The sequence below is a fragment of the Odocoileus virginianus genome, unplaced genomic scaffold, assembly GCF_023699985.2.
Source record: "Odocoileus virginianus isolate 20LAN1187 ecotype Illinois unplaced genomic scaffold, Ovbor_1.2 Unplaced_Contig_3, whole genome shotgun sequence".
Lineage (NCBI taxonomy): Eukaryota > Metazoa > Chordata > Mammalia > Artiodactyla > Cervidae > Odocoileus > Odocoileus virginianus.
Genome location: NW_027224320.1, coordinates 897,205 through 912,683, shown reverse-complemented (window position 1 = coordinate 912,683; position 15,479 = coordinate 897,205). Strand labels below are relative to the sequence as shown.

Genomic DNA, 15,479 nt, shown 5'->3' with positions numbered 1-15,479 from the left:
AGAAAGTGCTGAGCTCCTGATACCCCAGGAGCAGAGAAGGCCTTTATAGCCGAGAATCAAAATTCAGAAGCCATAAAAAGAAAAGATGGACGATTTTCTCAAAAATCTTCCATAGCAAAACGCGATGTCATGTTGAAGGACAGATGACCACCTCGTGTACACAGAGCTCCTAAATATCAAGAAACGTGAAACCTCGATAGAAAAAGACAAACAGCAGAGGCAGGAATTCTCAGTTTACCGAGAAAGAAACACAAGTCCCCCTTAAAATATGAGATGTTTGACTGGCACGTTCTCCTCCGTCTTACGGGCAAGAATCCAAACACAGAGTGATGTGCTTTGCTGGGAGGCTGGTAGATTCAACCCCGCACGCCCCCCGTGGACGAGTGGATGATGTCAACCCGCCGAAACGGCACCTTTCAGCCAAGCACACCTGCCCCGGACGTGTACCCCGGAGACGCGCGTTCTTGAAGGTAGAAGCATCATCCCCGGCCCGGTGATGCGGTTCGGTCAGCAGTTTGGTGAACAGGGATCGGATGTCACACACACGGTTTTGGTGAGAGATGGCTGGAGTGAACCGTGGTTCACCCACACGAGGAGCCCTCAGACAGACGAGGAGCGCTCCGTCTGCGTGCCGTCCGAAGTCATCTCCAGACTCTGTTAAAACTGAGAAAACCTGGCGTAGAATAGGCTGGATCTGTAGCATGCTACCTTTTATGTAAAAGGAAATAAGGGGGGAAATATGGATAGATAGATAGATATTTTCTTACTTTTGCGAAAAGAAATGCTTTGGAGGGAAGACAGGCAATATAAGATGATCAGCCGTGGGGAACAGGAGCAGAAGTGAGACGTCACTGAATGGATCTGTTTTTATTTTTCTAACTCTTGTACCAGGTAAATGTTTATTTACATAATATCAGATAAGAGAATTAAACTGGAAGATGAAACAGCAAAATTTATAGTTGTAAACAACAAATTTATTTTGAAATTAATCTAATCGTGTATTGATTAGTGACACAGGCACACAATACTCTGGACTTTAAACGTGATGCTCTGTCCACATCGTTACTGAACTATATTCTCAGGTGCGGGGAGTGGGCTGGGGATTATTGTTTGGCGGGTACGTTGGGCGGCTTGGATAGCAAACTACTGTAGACTGAGCGACACTAAGGGTAGGAATTTATTTCCTGAACGTTCTGGAGGCTGGGAATCCGAGATGAAGCTGTCAACCCAGCTGGTTCCTCCCAAGGCCGGTCTCCCAGGCGTGCAGACAGCTGTCTCCTCCCTGCCTCCCCTCTCGCTGTCCCCCTGCACGGCCGTGTCTTACTCTCTTCTTACACGGACACCAGGCGGACGGGGTGCTGTTAGCTCAGTCGTGCCCGACTCCGTGACCCCATGGGCTGCAGCCCACCAGGCTCCTCGGTCCATGGGATTTTCCAGGCAAGGATACTGGAGTGGGTTGCTGCTGGTTGAGGGCAACTTAATCACCTCTTGAAAGACCATGTCTGCAAATCTAGCCCCCTCCTGCGCTGTGGGTGTGGGGTGTCAGCGTGTGAATTGGGGGTGGGGGTCCAGCCCATGGCAGGCGGCACGTGGTTCCAGTTTGGGGGTGACGGAAGGGTTCTGGGGGGACGCGGTGACGGCCGCACAGCAGTGCGGAATGTGTGCGGGAGTGTGCCACAGTGCCGCGACGATGGCGCGTTTTACCTCCGTTAGAAGGAAAAGCGAGCTTGAGGGGCTGGGCCTGCTGCTGAGAAGGTGACGGGAGGGGGTCTCCGGACTGCATGGTCAGAGGCGTCAAAGGCGGGTGGGCTGGGCAGCGGTGGGCAGACACACGTGAGGGACAGAGCAGAGAACAGGGGCTGTGGTCTGGCCTCACGGAGGGCTTCCGAATCAGGGTCTGGGCGGCCCAGCTTCCAGCCACTGCAAGCCGCCCTTTTCTGTCCATGGCTGGGGGGCTCGGTCACAGCCCCTCCAGGCAGAGGCGGCCGAGGGGCTTCGGGCAGCGTGCTCAACGTGCATCCTTGTGCCTTCTCTTCTGCACTTTGCAGACGCTCACATCACCCAGTTTCCATGGCGACCAGCATCCCTCAGAGAGGGGAGCGCTGGGGGGACCCTCCGAAAGGACTCGGGGAAAGGAACGGCTCGGGTCCGGGCGGAGGGTAACGCCCAGGACGGAGGCAGCGCGGCCTGGTTCTGCTGCCGCCTCGTGGTTTCTTGCGCCCCTAGGCTGGTGCACGTCTGTCCCCTCCTCATCCCCAGAAGGTGGCAGGGAGGGGACGCCACGCAGCCTTCACCCGCTAACACACTGGCGCTCCGACACACGGCCTGAGGCTCGAGGAGCTGGGGGCGCCCAGGCCTCCCGGGTCCCGCTCTGGTAGGACCCGGACGCCATGTGTCTGCCCTGCTTTCTTCCTGAGAAGGGGCCCGCGGGAAGGCCTCCTGGCTGCGTGAAGAGTCACTTCCTGGCCGTGTGATTTGGGCACATTCCTTAGCCTGCTTGTGCCTCCACGTCATAGTCTGTAAAACGGGTCTGGGGGCGGTGGAGAATTTGCACACCCGAGAGCGCGCTTGGAGGGTCGGGGGGTCCTCCCTGGAGAGCGGTGGTCGTGCCTTGGGGAGGCCGCTGGGCTTGGCGGGGGATGCTGCCGCTGCTGACTGGCTCTGTGCCCCGCTTCCCTCCAGTCGGCCACGGGCAGAGCGAGGGTGAGAGGATGGTGGTGTCCGACTTCCACGTCTTCGTCAGGGACGTGCTACAGCATGTGGACGCCATGCAGAAGGACCATCCGGGGCTGCCCGTCTTCCTTCTGGGCCATTCCATGGTGAGTAGACCACGGAGCGGCCCCTGGGTCCAGCCGTCCCCAGCGTCCCCCTGGGTGGGGATGGAGGGGGTCGCCCTCTGCACACGCTGCGCATGGGGCTCCCGGGAAGTTGTGCTCAGGAAACAAGTTGGGGTCGGCGTCCCGGAGGCGGCCCCAGAGGAGGGCTGCCCCACCCGTTCCTTCCCGTCAGGGCCCAGGGTCACCTCTGCTCCCCCTTTTTGGGGTGGGGCCCATCAGTTCGCCATCAGGGAAGCACAGTGCTTCCTGCCGGTTTCAGAGTCACGCGGTTCCCAGTAGGACAAGGGTCCCCAGGCACACAGTCCTTAAAGGTCATTCCTAATCGTTTTTGCCTTTTAAATACACAGACTCCTCTCAAAATCTTTAAATCATCTGTGATCTTTAAATCGAGTCTCCTCAAACTGGCAGCACTCAGCCCAGACCTGCCTTTAGGCACCCAGCCACGCGGGCTGGCAGAGGACTTTGAGCTGCTGGGCTCTGCACCCTGGGGCCTTCCCCCCCGCTCCCCGCCCGGCCACCGCCCGGCCTGGCCCTCGTGAGCGTGTGGAGTTCACCCCCTGGTTCAGATCCCCTCCAGTCAATAGCCAAGGCCACCCACCTTCAGCTCCCTCCCATGTCCACTAAGTATTTTTCTTGGAACCTCGATTCCTGGGCCCTTTAACTGAACCAGGAAAAAAAAAACAAACAAAAAGTGTAACAATCTCTTATTATCCTCAGATTTTTTTTTAAAATTTAATATTAAGCCTGACGGACTGGATGAGTTGGGGGTCTGCCAGCTTTTGACTTGAAATGAAATAGAAATGTGTCATTGTGGCACCTAAAGCCCTCAAGCAGTTAGCTTATTTACATCCCCTGAAACATTTGTGCTTGGAAAACCCTGGGGAAACACGTGTAATAGAGTAATCATGGGTCCAGTTAACCCAGCATTTGAGGGCGCCTATTCCAAGGTAGGGGCTCTGGGCCTGGGGGATCCATGACGGTGCCCACGCCCACCACACGCCCCCTCTTCCCACAGGGTGGCGCGATCTCCATCCTCACGGCCGCGGAGAGGCCGGGCCACTTCTCCGGCATGGTCCTCATCTCCCCGCTGGTCGTCGCCAATCCAGACTCGGCAACGCTTTTCAAGGTAAGCGGACCTCCTGTTCCGTGAGCCCCGGAAAGACTCCCTGGCCCTGAGCATACGCTCACAGCTTGCGTCCGGGGCAAAGGGGCTTCTCCCACTGTTGTGACGAGGTTTGGATGCAGTGAGCGTTGTTGTGGCCGGAATTCAGTCAGTTCTCCAGTCACGTGTGGTTTTCTCCCAAACAAAGAAAAAAAAAAACTGGCTTCCTGTCCGTGCACGTTTCTCGGTGGACGTTCAGAGGAGGAAAGGTCTCGCAGCTGTCCGTGGCTGAGCGTGCGGCTCTGACCCACGTGGCTCCTTGGGGGCGTTTTTCTGGCCGTGACGGTCCTCGTGGCGCCCCTAGTGGGTTGGGCTGGGCTTTGCCCCCTGAGGAAGCACGGCCTGGGCGCAGCTGGATCGTGGACGTGGGATCCTGACCTGATCTGGGCCCAGGTATCAGAGACTTGAGACCCGGTGAGGGTGGCAGGCCAGCCCCGTGTCTCCCCAAGCATTGGTCAGTCTCTCCCTGACACGGGGGTCAGGGGAGCAGCTGCCACCCCCCGAGCCAGTGCTCAGGACTCTCAGAGGGGCAGGAGGGGGCAGTGAGGCGGAGGCCGTTGCTGCAGGACACAGCGCACCCCCTGCCTTGCGGTCCGTGACAGGGCGGAGGGGCCCCTGCCCCGAGGCCTCGGTGGGCCCCTGGGGACCCGGAACCGGGGTGTTTCCTGCAGCCCAGGGCCACAGCCGTGATCCTGGCCCTGCAGGTGGGTGTCCAGTGGAAACAGAGTCTCAGCAATTTGAAACGGGGCTGGACCGAGCCAAGGAGAAACCGGGGCCTCTCTGAGGGCTCAGCCAGAGAACACCTCTTTACTCGAGTCTCCCAAGAGGAGACACAGCTAGCTCCTTTGAGTTTTACTCCCGTCTAAGGAAATCGCCCCCAACTTGTTGAAATCAACTCCAGTGGATTTCAGTGCCTGGCAGAGGCAGGACTGCCTAGAGGATGGGTTCACTCACAGACTCCCAGGCGAGGCTCCAGAGGGTCAGTCTCCCGGCCCCCTCCCCTCCTGGTCGTGATCACTTAATGTGCGGCTGGACCGTCCGAGGGCCCTGCTCAGAGAAGAGAGTGAGCAGGAACAGGGTTCCGGGCGGAGCTCCCACGGCACTCCGCGGGCTCCAGTCGTGACTTGTTTGGGTGGTGTGTGCCAGGCGCATGCGTGAATCGTGCCCTCAGCTCCTGCCCTCGCCCCAGGGACGGGGATGTTGCTGGCTGCAGTTACGCGCGGGACCCCGGGGCTTGGACAGGACCCTCGGCTGCCCAGGTCCACCCCCTGCCCCCCAGGGCTGTCCACGCCCCTACAAGGGCGTCTCCCCAGACGGGATGATGCATGATTTCTGCAGTGACGTGCCCGCCGCCAAGGCCCCAAGAAGAGCCCAGGACCCTGGGGGTTTCAGATGAAGGGCGCAGAGGCGGGGGGTGGGGGGCAGCCGGGCCCTGAGCAGGAGGCCACCCGGTGCCCCCTCCAGTCTCTGGCAAGGCCTGCGCGTGACCTCTCCCAGCTGGTGGTGACAGATGTCCTCATGGGCAGGGGAATGCGGGTCCCGGCTGTTAGGCAGGATTCACTAGAGTCCCCGCGGCCCCCGGGCCCGGGGCGCCCCCTCCCGTCTGGGAGGCCTGTCACTGCCCTGGGGGCTCGGGCAGTCCTGAACACAGAGTTGGCGTCGTGTCCGCCGCGCGGGAGCCCGGGGCCACTCTCTGGCCTTGTCTCGTCTGGGCAGCTTCGAAAGGAAGCCTCAGACTCAGGGGGCTCTGGGTGACGCCTGGACACAGAGCGTCCTGCAGGGGTGGGGTGGGGGCGGAGTGCGCGTGGCTCGCTGTGGTCAGGTGAAACCTGGCTGGTCCTTGGGTTTCCAGTGGCTCGATCTTCAGGACCCCCCCCAGAGATTCTGGCCGAGGTGGACGGGGCGGGGGGCCTTCCCTGGGCCTTGAGGCTGCCGGGTGCAGCGCGCAGAGCTGGGTTCTGGTCCGTGATTCCTGTCCCAGAGCGCAGCTCCTGGGCAGGTCAGTGGTGTGTTCATGGCGGCCGGTTCCCCACGGGTTTCCCCGGCGACTCAGACGGTAAAGAACCCGCCTGCCGCGCAGGGGACGCGGCTTCAGTCCCTGGCTCGGGAAGTTCCCCTGGAGAAGGGCACAGCTGCCCACTCGGGTATTCTTGCCTGGGGAATCCCCTGGACAGAGGCACCTGGGGCCACAGTCCACGGGGACACAGAGTCAGGCGCGATGGAGCCACTGACTTCTTTGCTGTTTCGTTGTCCCGATGGAGAGACTTCACAAAGTGGCCCGCTGCCCTGGGGCCTCGGAGCGCAGGCGGGCACGTGGAGGGTGGCTGCCCCCCGCCCGCAGCCCTGGCATAGCTGGTTCCCGCCCCACTTCCAGCCGGCTGGGGTATGTGCAGCTGGGGGATGATTCGGGGAGAACCCCGTCAGCGCTCAGATCCCGGTGGAAGCGGGAGTTTGGACACCAAGCCTGGACCCCAGGACAGGTGTCAGGGTCAGCGCAGCCGCCGCAGGGACACGGGGTCCCCGCGCCCCCCGTTGGTGCGGCACCCTGACCCCCGGGGTGACACGTGGGGGGAGCTGTGGGCCGGCCCGTTCTTTCTCAGGGAAAGCCCGGCGTCACCCTGGACGTCTGCCCCGAGTGGGGGCTAGGGTGGTCCTCCAGGTGGCGTGTCTGCCCTTGGCCGGAGGCTGCCCCCCGGATCCTGGGTGGAGACGCAGGAGCGGCCCCGTGCTCCTAGACGTCCCCCTGGAGGCACCAGGCCAGGCGGGGCCGGCACCAGGGCCAGACACGCCTGGGTGACTTCCCCTCCGTCACCGCCCTGTGCGTGGGTCACGGACGGGAGACGAGGCCACGGTCTCCCTCAAGGTCAGTGCGCGCTGTGGCTCGGCCAGTGGGCGTGGCAGGACGTCCTTTCCCCCCGAAACCACCGGGATCAGCTTCCCGTCTGGGTGCTGCTCTCCTGCGTTTAGTCCCGGAGTCCGGAAGGCCCTGGAGCAGGGGGCTGGGAAGAACACGGGAGGGGCCCCGGGAGGGCCGGTCAGCAAGCTCAGATACAGTTAGACTGGAGGCCGGGGCGTGGCTGGCTCGTGACCTGGCCCCCGACCGCGGCCGCAGCGTGCACCGGAGGCCTCGGTCCTGCTCTAAGGCACACAGGCTTCCTGCTGTCTGCCTGGGGTCGCTCACTGCCCGCCGCCCCCAGGAACCCTCTGGGCTCTGTCCCAGCCATGCCGTCCTGCGCCCAGGCCACCCCGCTGCAGTGCTGTGGAAGCGAGCAGTTGTGTATCACCTTCCTCGTGTTAAGCCTTTCAGCTGCAGAGGCTTCAGAGTGGTCTCCCGGAGCCGTTAAAACCTTGGGAATCAATAATGGCGCTGTGCAGGCCCCCGGCTCTCAAAGGGGAGGTCCTGCCGTTGACCCAGAGGCGCCCCAGGCATGGGCCAGGGACACTCGCTCCCTCACGTGCTCGTGGGCGTGGACCTGGTCCTCTTCGAGGCTGAGATTGTTGGGGTTCCCCCTCCTTCCTGGAGTCCCCACTCAGTGACACGGGGTTTGCTCATCCCCCCGGGCGCACAAGGGGCCCCTCTGGGGGCCGTTAGGGTGCTCCCTGGAGGATTCAGGTGTCAGGACGCCTCCCGACAGCCCTTCAAGCTTCACTGTGTTGTCCACACTTTTTTGTTGTTATTCAGTCGCTCAGTCGTGTCCGACTCTGCGACCCCATGGACCGCAGCACACCAGGCCTCCCTGTCCATCACCAACTCCCAGAGCTTGCTCAAACTCATGTCCATCTAGTCAGTGATGCCATCCAGCCATCTCATCCTCTGTCGTCCCCTTCTCCTCCTGCCTTCAATCTTTCCCAGCATCAGGGTCTTTCCCAGTGAGTCAGTTCTTCCCATCAGGTGGCCAAAGTATTGGAGTTTCAGCTTCAGCATCAGTCCTTCCAGTGAATATTCAGGACTGATTTCCTTTAGGATGGACTGGTTGGATCTCCTTGCAGTCCAAGAGACTCTCAGGAGTCTTCTCCAACACCACAGTTCAAAAGCATCAGTTCTTTGGTGTTCAGCTTTCTTTATGGTCCAACTCTCACATCCGTACATGACTGGAAAAGTTTTGACTAGACAGACCTTTTCGGCAAAGTGATGTCTGGTTTCTAATATGCTGTCTAGGTTGGTCATAACTTTCCTTCCAAACAGAAACTGAGGACCACAGACTCTCTGGGTTCCGAACCAGAGGTCAGATGCAAGCCTGTGCAGCTTCGAGCCTCCAGCGACTCCTCCCCCAGGGCTGGGGTCTCAGCTCCCAGACTGTCCTTGGGCCATGAGCGCTGGGGTGCCCGGAGGGGGCTCTGCAGCTGCGTGGACCTGCCTCAGCCCGCTGGCCTCACGACGAGGGTGGGGGTCTCCTCCCGGGGCCGTGGCCAGGTCACCCCGTCCTGAGCGGGATCCGGGGCTCTCTCCACGCGCCCGCAGGAGCCTCCAAAAAGCTTGGAAGAAGTGTTGCAGTTGACAGTAAGAAACATTGTGTCCCGGATTCCAACTTCTCTGTGGGTGAGCCGCTGCCCCACCCCTCCTCGCGGTGGCCGTGGGCTCTCTCGGTGGACGGTGCTGGGGCGGAGGGCAGCGGCAATCAGCAGTGACCTGGACAAACTGATCCTCCCCGCCTGGGGTCTGCGGGCTCTCTCCAGCCCCCCGCCTCCCTCCTCGCCTTGGACCTCAGGGCCCTCCTCAACCCCAGCTTCCTTGATCACAAGTCAGCCACTCTCTCTGTTTCTTCCTAATGAAAAGGCTAAAGAAACAAGCCAACCCTTAAAAAGCATGTGCTGGGTGGCAGTTCTGAGCTTCTCCCCCCTGAGATGGCGTTTCCCCTTCTCTGGTTTTGTGGGGAGCAGGCCAAGAGGCACCCAGGTGTTTTTAGCTGTGACCTTACTGCCATCAGAGTTTCATCTCTGCCCAACTGAGTCTTGTTAGAAGCATGGCCGGAACACACTCCGCTGGTTTAGAAGAGCTCGGTCTGGGTGGCGCCCGCCTCTCTCACCCTGGGCTCCCTGGGAAGGGCAGCGTCCTGCCCTTGGGGGTCGGGGCCACGGCCCCACATGGAGCCGTGCTGCTGGCTGTCAGGAAGGGAGGGGCCCGATGGGGGGGCTGCCGGTGCAGCAGCCGGTGGGGGAACAGGGCTTGGGGGGAGACCTCGGGGCTCCTGGGGGGACCAGGCGCTCCAGGCCGCAGTCCTCGCCCAGACTCGGCCGGGTGTCCCGGGAGGGAGAGTGAAGGGGCCGCTGAACTGAAAAGGCCATGCTGGACGAGGCAGTGAGACGTGCCGGGGTGGGGCAGCTGGCCTGGTCCCATCGCACGCAGCTCCCGGGGGCCCAGGTGTGACGGGGACACGCGCAGAGTCGGCCCGCAGCCCCCGCGTCCTGGGGGGCTGTGGCGGGTCGTCAGGAAGAGCAGGGAGCCTCGGAGCAGCTCAGCAGACACGGCCTCACGTTATCTTTCCCGCATGACGCCCTCGGGCCACCGCTGGCGGGGGCGTGCCCCAAAAGCCCACCCCCCTGGTGAAGGTGGGGTGCCCGGGGTGCCCCCTCTCTCTGCGCGTGGGGCACTTTACCTCCGTGTTTCTGCCTCGTTCACACACTCTGGCCTGTGGAAGCACAGATCTCAGCTCCTGGGGTCAGGCCCGCAGAGGAGCCCCGAATCCAGGAACCCACAGGCCGCCCTGTCTGCTCAGAAGCAGCCAGTCCCTTCCCTCCTGGAATTTGAGCCCTCCGCGGCTTGTACTCGTCCCTGGGGCTGGCCCACCCCCAGCTTGACCCCTGACCCTGCTGTACGGGTCCTATTCAACCCATGACGCTTCAATGGGTGCGGGTGGCTGGAGGCCTGATGCGGGGCTCCAGGCTAGATCGTGGGTGTTCGGGGCTGGATGGGCAAACGCCGGGCACTTGAGGCTGCCGGTCCACATGCGTGAGGCCTGGGCCCGAGCCTGGGGTTCTGTGAGGTCAGAGGTCGCCCCTGTGGGTCCCTGGCCATCTGGGGCCCAGCTGTGCGCAAGGTCTTGAGGCTCCTGACGGTCAGGGAAGGAGAGCTTTCAGGGAGCAGTGCTGGGGGACGGCAGGTGAGCTCAGGCCTCTCGGTCACCGGGAACCGGGGGCGGCCGCACCCAGGCCTCTGTCCACCCCGTCCAGCCGGCTGCGGGCAGTGGCGCTGAGCCTGTGTCGTCTCTTAAATGCGGGTCAGCCCTCCCCTCAGGGCGTTTGTGTCGAGATCAGAAGACGGAGAGCCCCCCGGGACCGTGCCGACACCCCACGACCACAGGGTCCCAAGGGGCACCCCCGTCGGCCCTGTGACGGCCACACAGGCCTGGGACTCGCCGCCCCCCGCTTTCCGAGCGAGTCTAATCTCAGCATTTCACAGCTCGCCTTGGAAATAGCGTCTCTCCCTGGGCGTCTGCAGAAACGGAAACGGCCCCCGCCCCCCCAGCAGACGCACGCGAGCCGGTTGAGACGTCTCCTGGATAAGCGGCAGCTCTGGGGGGGTGCGCGCGGGGTGGCCTGGGCCTCAGTCCGGATCACGTTGGGGCAGCCTGCATTGAGCGCCTACTGTGTGGAGGCGCCTTGGCACACGGCGACCCTGTGTGCAGCTGAGGGACAGGCCGGCAGTGTGCAGCCCTCCCCGCCCCGCGTCTGCTCGGCCTGGTGGTGGTTCCTGCCCCGAGACAATCAGCGGTGCCTTCTGATCAGGGTTCGTCCTGCCTCAGCTCGGGTGCTTGGGTGCTTCTGCTCCTGCAGGGAATTCGAGATTACCACCCGGTGTGGTCCGGGGAGGTGGCCGCACACATCGGGAGCAGCAAGGAGGCAGATGGCCCCTGCTGTCCCCGCCCGGCCGCCCCCACCCAGCCCGAAGCCAGACCCAGGAGGCCATGTGGGCGGGGCAAGCAGGGGCCCTTGGGTGCCCGGCCCGGGATCGGGCCTGGCTGACGCCCGTCGACGGAACATCCTTCTCCTTAGTGGACGGTAGGCAGCCCGCGGGGTGGCCGGGCGAGGGTCCCATGGCACTAACTGCAGCCTTGCCTCGTGTCCAGGTCTTCGCTGCTAAAGTTCTCAACCTTGTCCTGCCGAACATGTCCCTGGGCCGGATCGACTCCAGCGTGCTCTCAAGGAATAAGACGGAGGTGAGTCTTTCTGAGGAACCGGGGGCGGCTGGGGCTGGTGGGGGGAGCGGGCCACGGCCCAGGCCTGGGGGAGTCTCATGTTGGCCTCGCTGCGGCTGTCTGCCGCCGTTCCACCGAGGCTCTGCCCGGTGGCGGGGACGTGGAGGGGTGTGAGGCGCCGTCTGGCTTCGGGGTCTGGTGGGAGGGGCGGGCGGTGGTTCTCCGAGCTGTGCCTCTGTGTGGGAGCACCTGACTGGGGGGAGCTGCATGTGTGAGCCAGCCGGGTGTCATTGGCTTGTGAGTGACTGCAACCAGTTCAGAATGACTTCAGCAGTCAGAGGGCTTTGTTGGTGAATGTAACAGACGTGCAGCCACGGCTCGATCCAGGGGCTCAGCGTCTTAGTCGCCACCGTCTCTCTCTGCCCCCACCTCGTGTGTCCCCTGGTTTGGCATTATTCCCACCCAGACTTTCCCGAGTGGAGGCGAAGCTGGCTTCCAGCAGCTTTACGTGAGCAGCCAGTGGAGAGGCAGCGCGTCCCTCCAACAGCGGCCCTGGACCCGTGCACATGACGGGCTCGGACCCACGTGGCTGGGACTCGAACCCAGCCAAAACCCACGGTGCCTGGTGTCAGGACCTCATGAAGCACGCTGCACAGAGTGTGGGCCTCGCAGAGGGCGAGTGGGGCCTGGAAACGTGGTGTGGTTAGATCTATAGGCTGGGTCGTTCCATGTGCTGACGAGCGGGAGGCTTATTCCAGCTGTTTTGGGAAGGGGCGGGGATTTCGCCCCCGCATTGGCCTGTCACCACTGCACCTGTCATGGCGCCTCTGGATGTGTCGTTTCCCTTGTTGGCTGAGGACTGAGGTCGAGGCTTGTCTGCCGTCTTGCTTCCATTCGATTCTGATCGTTTTCTGTCGTGTCCTTGGGCTGTGTCGCTCTTTCAGAAGTTGTGCCACCTCCCGGGGCTGGTTCTTACCCCTGGACAGTTGATTATTTGTCCCGGATGGGGGTGGCATCACCCTGGCCCCTCGTGGCCCGAGAGCGGAGGAGGACAGCTCGCTGTGGGGCGGGAGGGGGTGTGCGGCCAGGCTGGAGGGCGCACCAGGGGGTTCCAGCCAGGCCGGCGCCCGGGTCCACAGGCAGGCTGGAGCCCGGGTCCACGGGCAGGCCAGCACCCAGGTCCATAGGTCCCTGTGGAAGCCAGGGTGGTCCGTGACAGTGCTGGTCAGGGCACCACGCCCCCGCCCCTCCGGTGAAGGGCCAGCACCTCGTCCCCAGCCTGCGAGGACGGGCCCTTGTGCTCCGGGCCAGGCGGCTGGCTCGTCCTCACCCACACAGCAGCCTGTGTTGCAAGGGCAGACAGAGGCTCCCCAGGTGTCGGGGCCTGCCTGGGGTCGCCTGCCTGAGAGCTCCCTCTGGGGGGTAGGACCCCGCAGGCTCACGGCTGGCGAACAGGCGGCGCCCTGGACACCGGGAGTGTAACGCCAGATCGTCTCCTGCCTCAGTTTCCCATCTTTTGTCAGGACTTGGAGCCGGGGAGTCCTTGGCTGCTGGACAGCCCTGGCTTCCTTGGGGTCTGGCTTCATGACAGAATTTGGCCTCCTGGCCCTCTGAGCTACTCAGCTGGATGGGAGTCACCCCAGACGTGTGGGCAGGGGTGTTCAGGCCACGGCTCCAGCTCCCCGGCCTTGAGAACCACTGTTGCTGGGTCTGCCTTGTATGGGACTCGGGAGGGAGGCGGTCCGCCCAGCCGTCCACACCCCGTTTGAAGTAGAATTTAATTTTAAAAGCAGTGCCTCCCAAACCCCCACCTTGGAGCCACATTTGACCCATCAGGGTTGAGAATATTTGAGTAAAGAAAGATGTTCATTCCAAGAGGCAGACCTGTGTGGTGAGAACCACAGCATTAGAGCCAGTCCTGGCAGGAGCGGGGCCGACATGAACCCCATTTCACAGATGAGGAAACTGAGGCTCGGAGGGTAAATAGCCTGTCCAGGGTTGCAAGCCAGTTGGGGCAGATTCCAAAGTCCATGCTTGGCGCGTCCTTCCAGCTGGGATTGACGAGCGTGGGGCTCCTGACGGGTACTTCCTGGTCCACGCGGCCCGCGTGGCGGGCGGGGGTGCTGGGGACCATGGCTCTGTGTGCAGGATCATTGCGAGGTGAGGCCTGTGGGCAGAGCCTCCAACTGCCGCAGCCAAAGGATGACTCGGTTTCAAATGTGCAGTTTCCAGTAAAACCTCTGATTTCCGCAGCAGCCTTTCCATGCTGTTCATGGCCTTCTCAAGGCAAGAACGCTGAAGTGGCTTGCCATTCCCTTCTCCAGTGGACGTTTTGTCAGAACTCTCCACCATGACCTGTCCGTCTTGGGTGGCCCTACACGGCATGGCTCATAGTTTCATTGAGTTAGACAAGGCTGTGGTCCACGTGATCAGTTTGGTTAGTTTTCTGTGACTGTGGTTTTCGTTGTCTGCCCTCTGATGGAGAAGGATGAGGCTTGTGCTGGCTTCCCCACGGGAGGGACTGGCCGTGGGGGATTCTGGCTCTTGCTCTGAGTGGCCCTTGCTCAATAAATCTTTAACCCAGCTGTCCGCTGACGGGTGGGGCTGTGCTCCCACCCTGTCATTTGGCCCAAGGCGGCCCAGTCCTGGAGTCCACAGACCCTGACCTCCTCCAGGAGGACTTCTGTGAACACACCACTCCTCCAGGACTACTGCTGCCAGCGACCCTGACCCCGCGGCCGGCCACTGCCGACCCGCGCCTCTGCCAGAGAGCCCCACAGGCAAGTCTGGCTCCCTGTCTTCTGGGGTCACTGCTCCTTCCTCCTGGGTTCTGGTACGCACAGAGAGAATTCCAGAAAAACATCCACTTTTGCTTCATTGACTATACTAAAGCCTTGGACTGTATCGATCACAATTAACTGTGGATAATCCTTCAAGAGATGGGAATTGCAGACCACCTTACCTGCCTCCCAAGAAGCCAGTGTGCCGATCAAGAAGCAACAGTTAGAACTGGACATGGGACAGCAGACTGGTTGAAAATTGATAAAGGAGTGCATAAGGCTAGGTAGTGTCACCCTGATTATTTAACTTCTATGCAGAGTACATCATGTGAAATGCTGGGCTGGATGAAGCACAAGCTGGAATTACTGGGAGAAATACCAATAACCTCAGATATGCAGATGACACCACCCTTATGGCAGAAAGCGAAGAGGAATTAAAGAGCCTCTTGATGAAAGTGAAAGAGGAGAGTGAAAAATCTGGCTTAAAACTCAACATTCAAAAAATGAAGATCATGGCATCCGGTCCCATCACTTCATGGCAAATAGATGGGGAAACAATGGAAACAGTGACAGACTTTATTTTCTTGGGCTCCAAAATCACTGTGGACGGTGACTGCAGCCATGAAATTAAAAGACATTTGCTTCTTGGAAGAAAAGCTATGACCAACCTAGACAGCATATTAAAAAGCAGAGACATTGCTTTGCCAACAAAAGGTCTGTCTAGTCAAAGCTATGGTTTTTCCAGTGGTCATGTATGGATGTGAGAGTTGGACTGTAAAGAAAGCTGAGCACAGAAGAATTGATGCTTTTGAACTGTGGTGTTGGAGAAGACTCTTGAGAGTCCCTTGGACTGCAAGGAGATCCAACCAGTCCATCCTAAAGGAAATCAACCCTGAATATTCATTGGAAGGACTGATGCTGAAGCTGAAGCTCTAATACTTTGGCCACCTGATGTGAAGAGCTGACTCACTGGAAAAGACCCTGATGCTGGGAAAGATTGAGGGCAGGAGGAGAAGGGGACGACAGAGGATGAGATGGTTGGATGGCATCATCGATTCAATGGACATGAGTTTGAGCAGGCTCTGGGAGTTGTTCGTGGACAGGGAGGCCTGGTGTGCCGCAGTCCTTGGGGTTGCAGTCGGACACGACTGAGCGAGTGAAGAGCAGTAACTGCCGCAGCTGTGCTGAGACAGCGTGGGCTCGGGGAGGCGGGGGGACTGCATCCCTTTGAGAGCTTAGAGTGGAAACATCCAGTTATCTCACCACCTGTAAGTACGTGACCAAAGGAGGAGGAGAAAGATCACGAGATGATTCCAAACACTCTTAGTTTGAAAGGAGATTTCAGAGCTTCTGTCTCCTTTGTGAAATCACAAACATGTCCCCGAAGGCCCTACACCAAATGGAAGCGTCTGGGTGAATGCCTCGAGGTCAGGCTTCCCTTCATTGCTGCGTCCCCCATCCACGGTCACACAGTGTCACGTGTCCATGGGGGGCTCTCCAGAAACACTGCTCAGTATCCCCGCTGGGCAGACTCGGAGCCTGGGCTCCGGTTGGATTAAGCAGG

The 15,479-nt window shown here is 60.8% G+C and overlaps 1 protein-coding gene across 6 annotated transcripts in view; it reads left to right on the top strand.

Annotated features, from left to right (window-relative positions):
• MGLL (monoglyceride lipase) overlaps positions 1 to 15,479 on the top strand; it is a 90,742-nt gene that overhangs the window by 67,382 nt on the left and 7,881 nt on the right. For all 6 annotated transcript variants that reach the window (XM_070463477.1, XM_070463480.1, XM_070463479.1 and 3 more), the window contains 3 exons: positions 2,683 to 2,819; positions 3,853 to 3,963; positions 11,067 to 11,156. In XM_070463477.1, the coding sequence (XP_070319578.1) occupies positions 2,683 to 2,819; positions 3,853 to 3,963; positions 11,067 to 11,156 (338 nt within the window). The remainder of the gene's footprint in view (positions 1 to 2,682; positions 2,820 to 3,852; positions 3,964 to 11,066; positions 11,157 to 15,479) is intronic.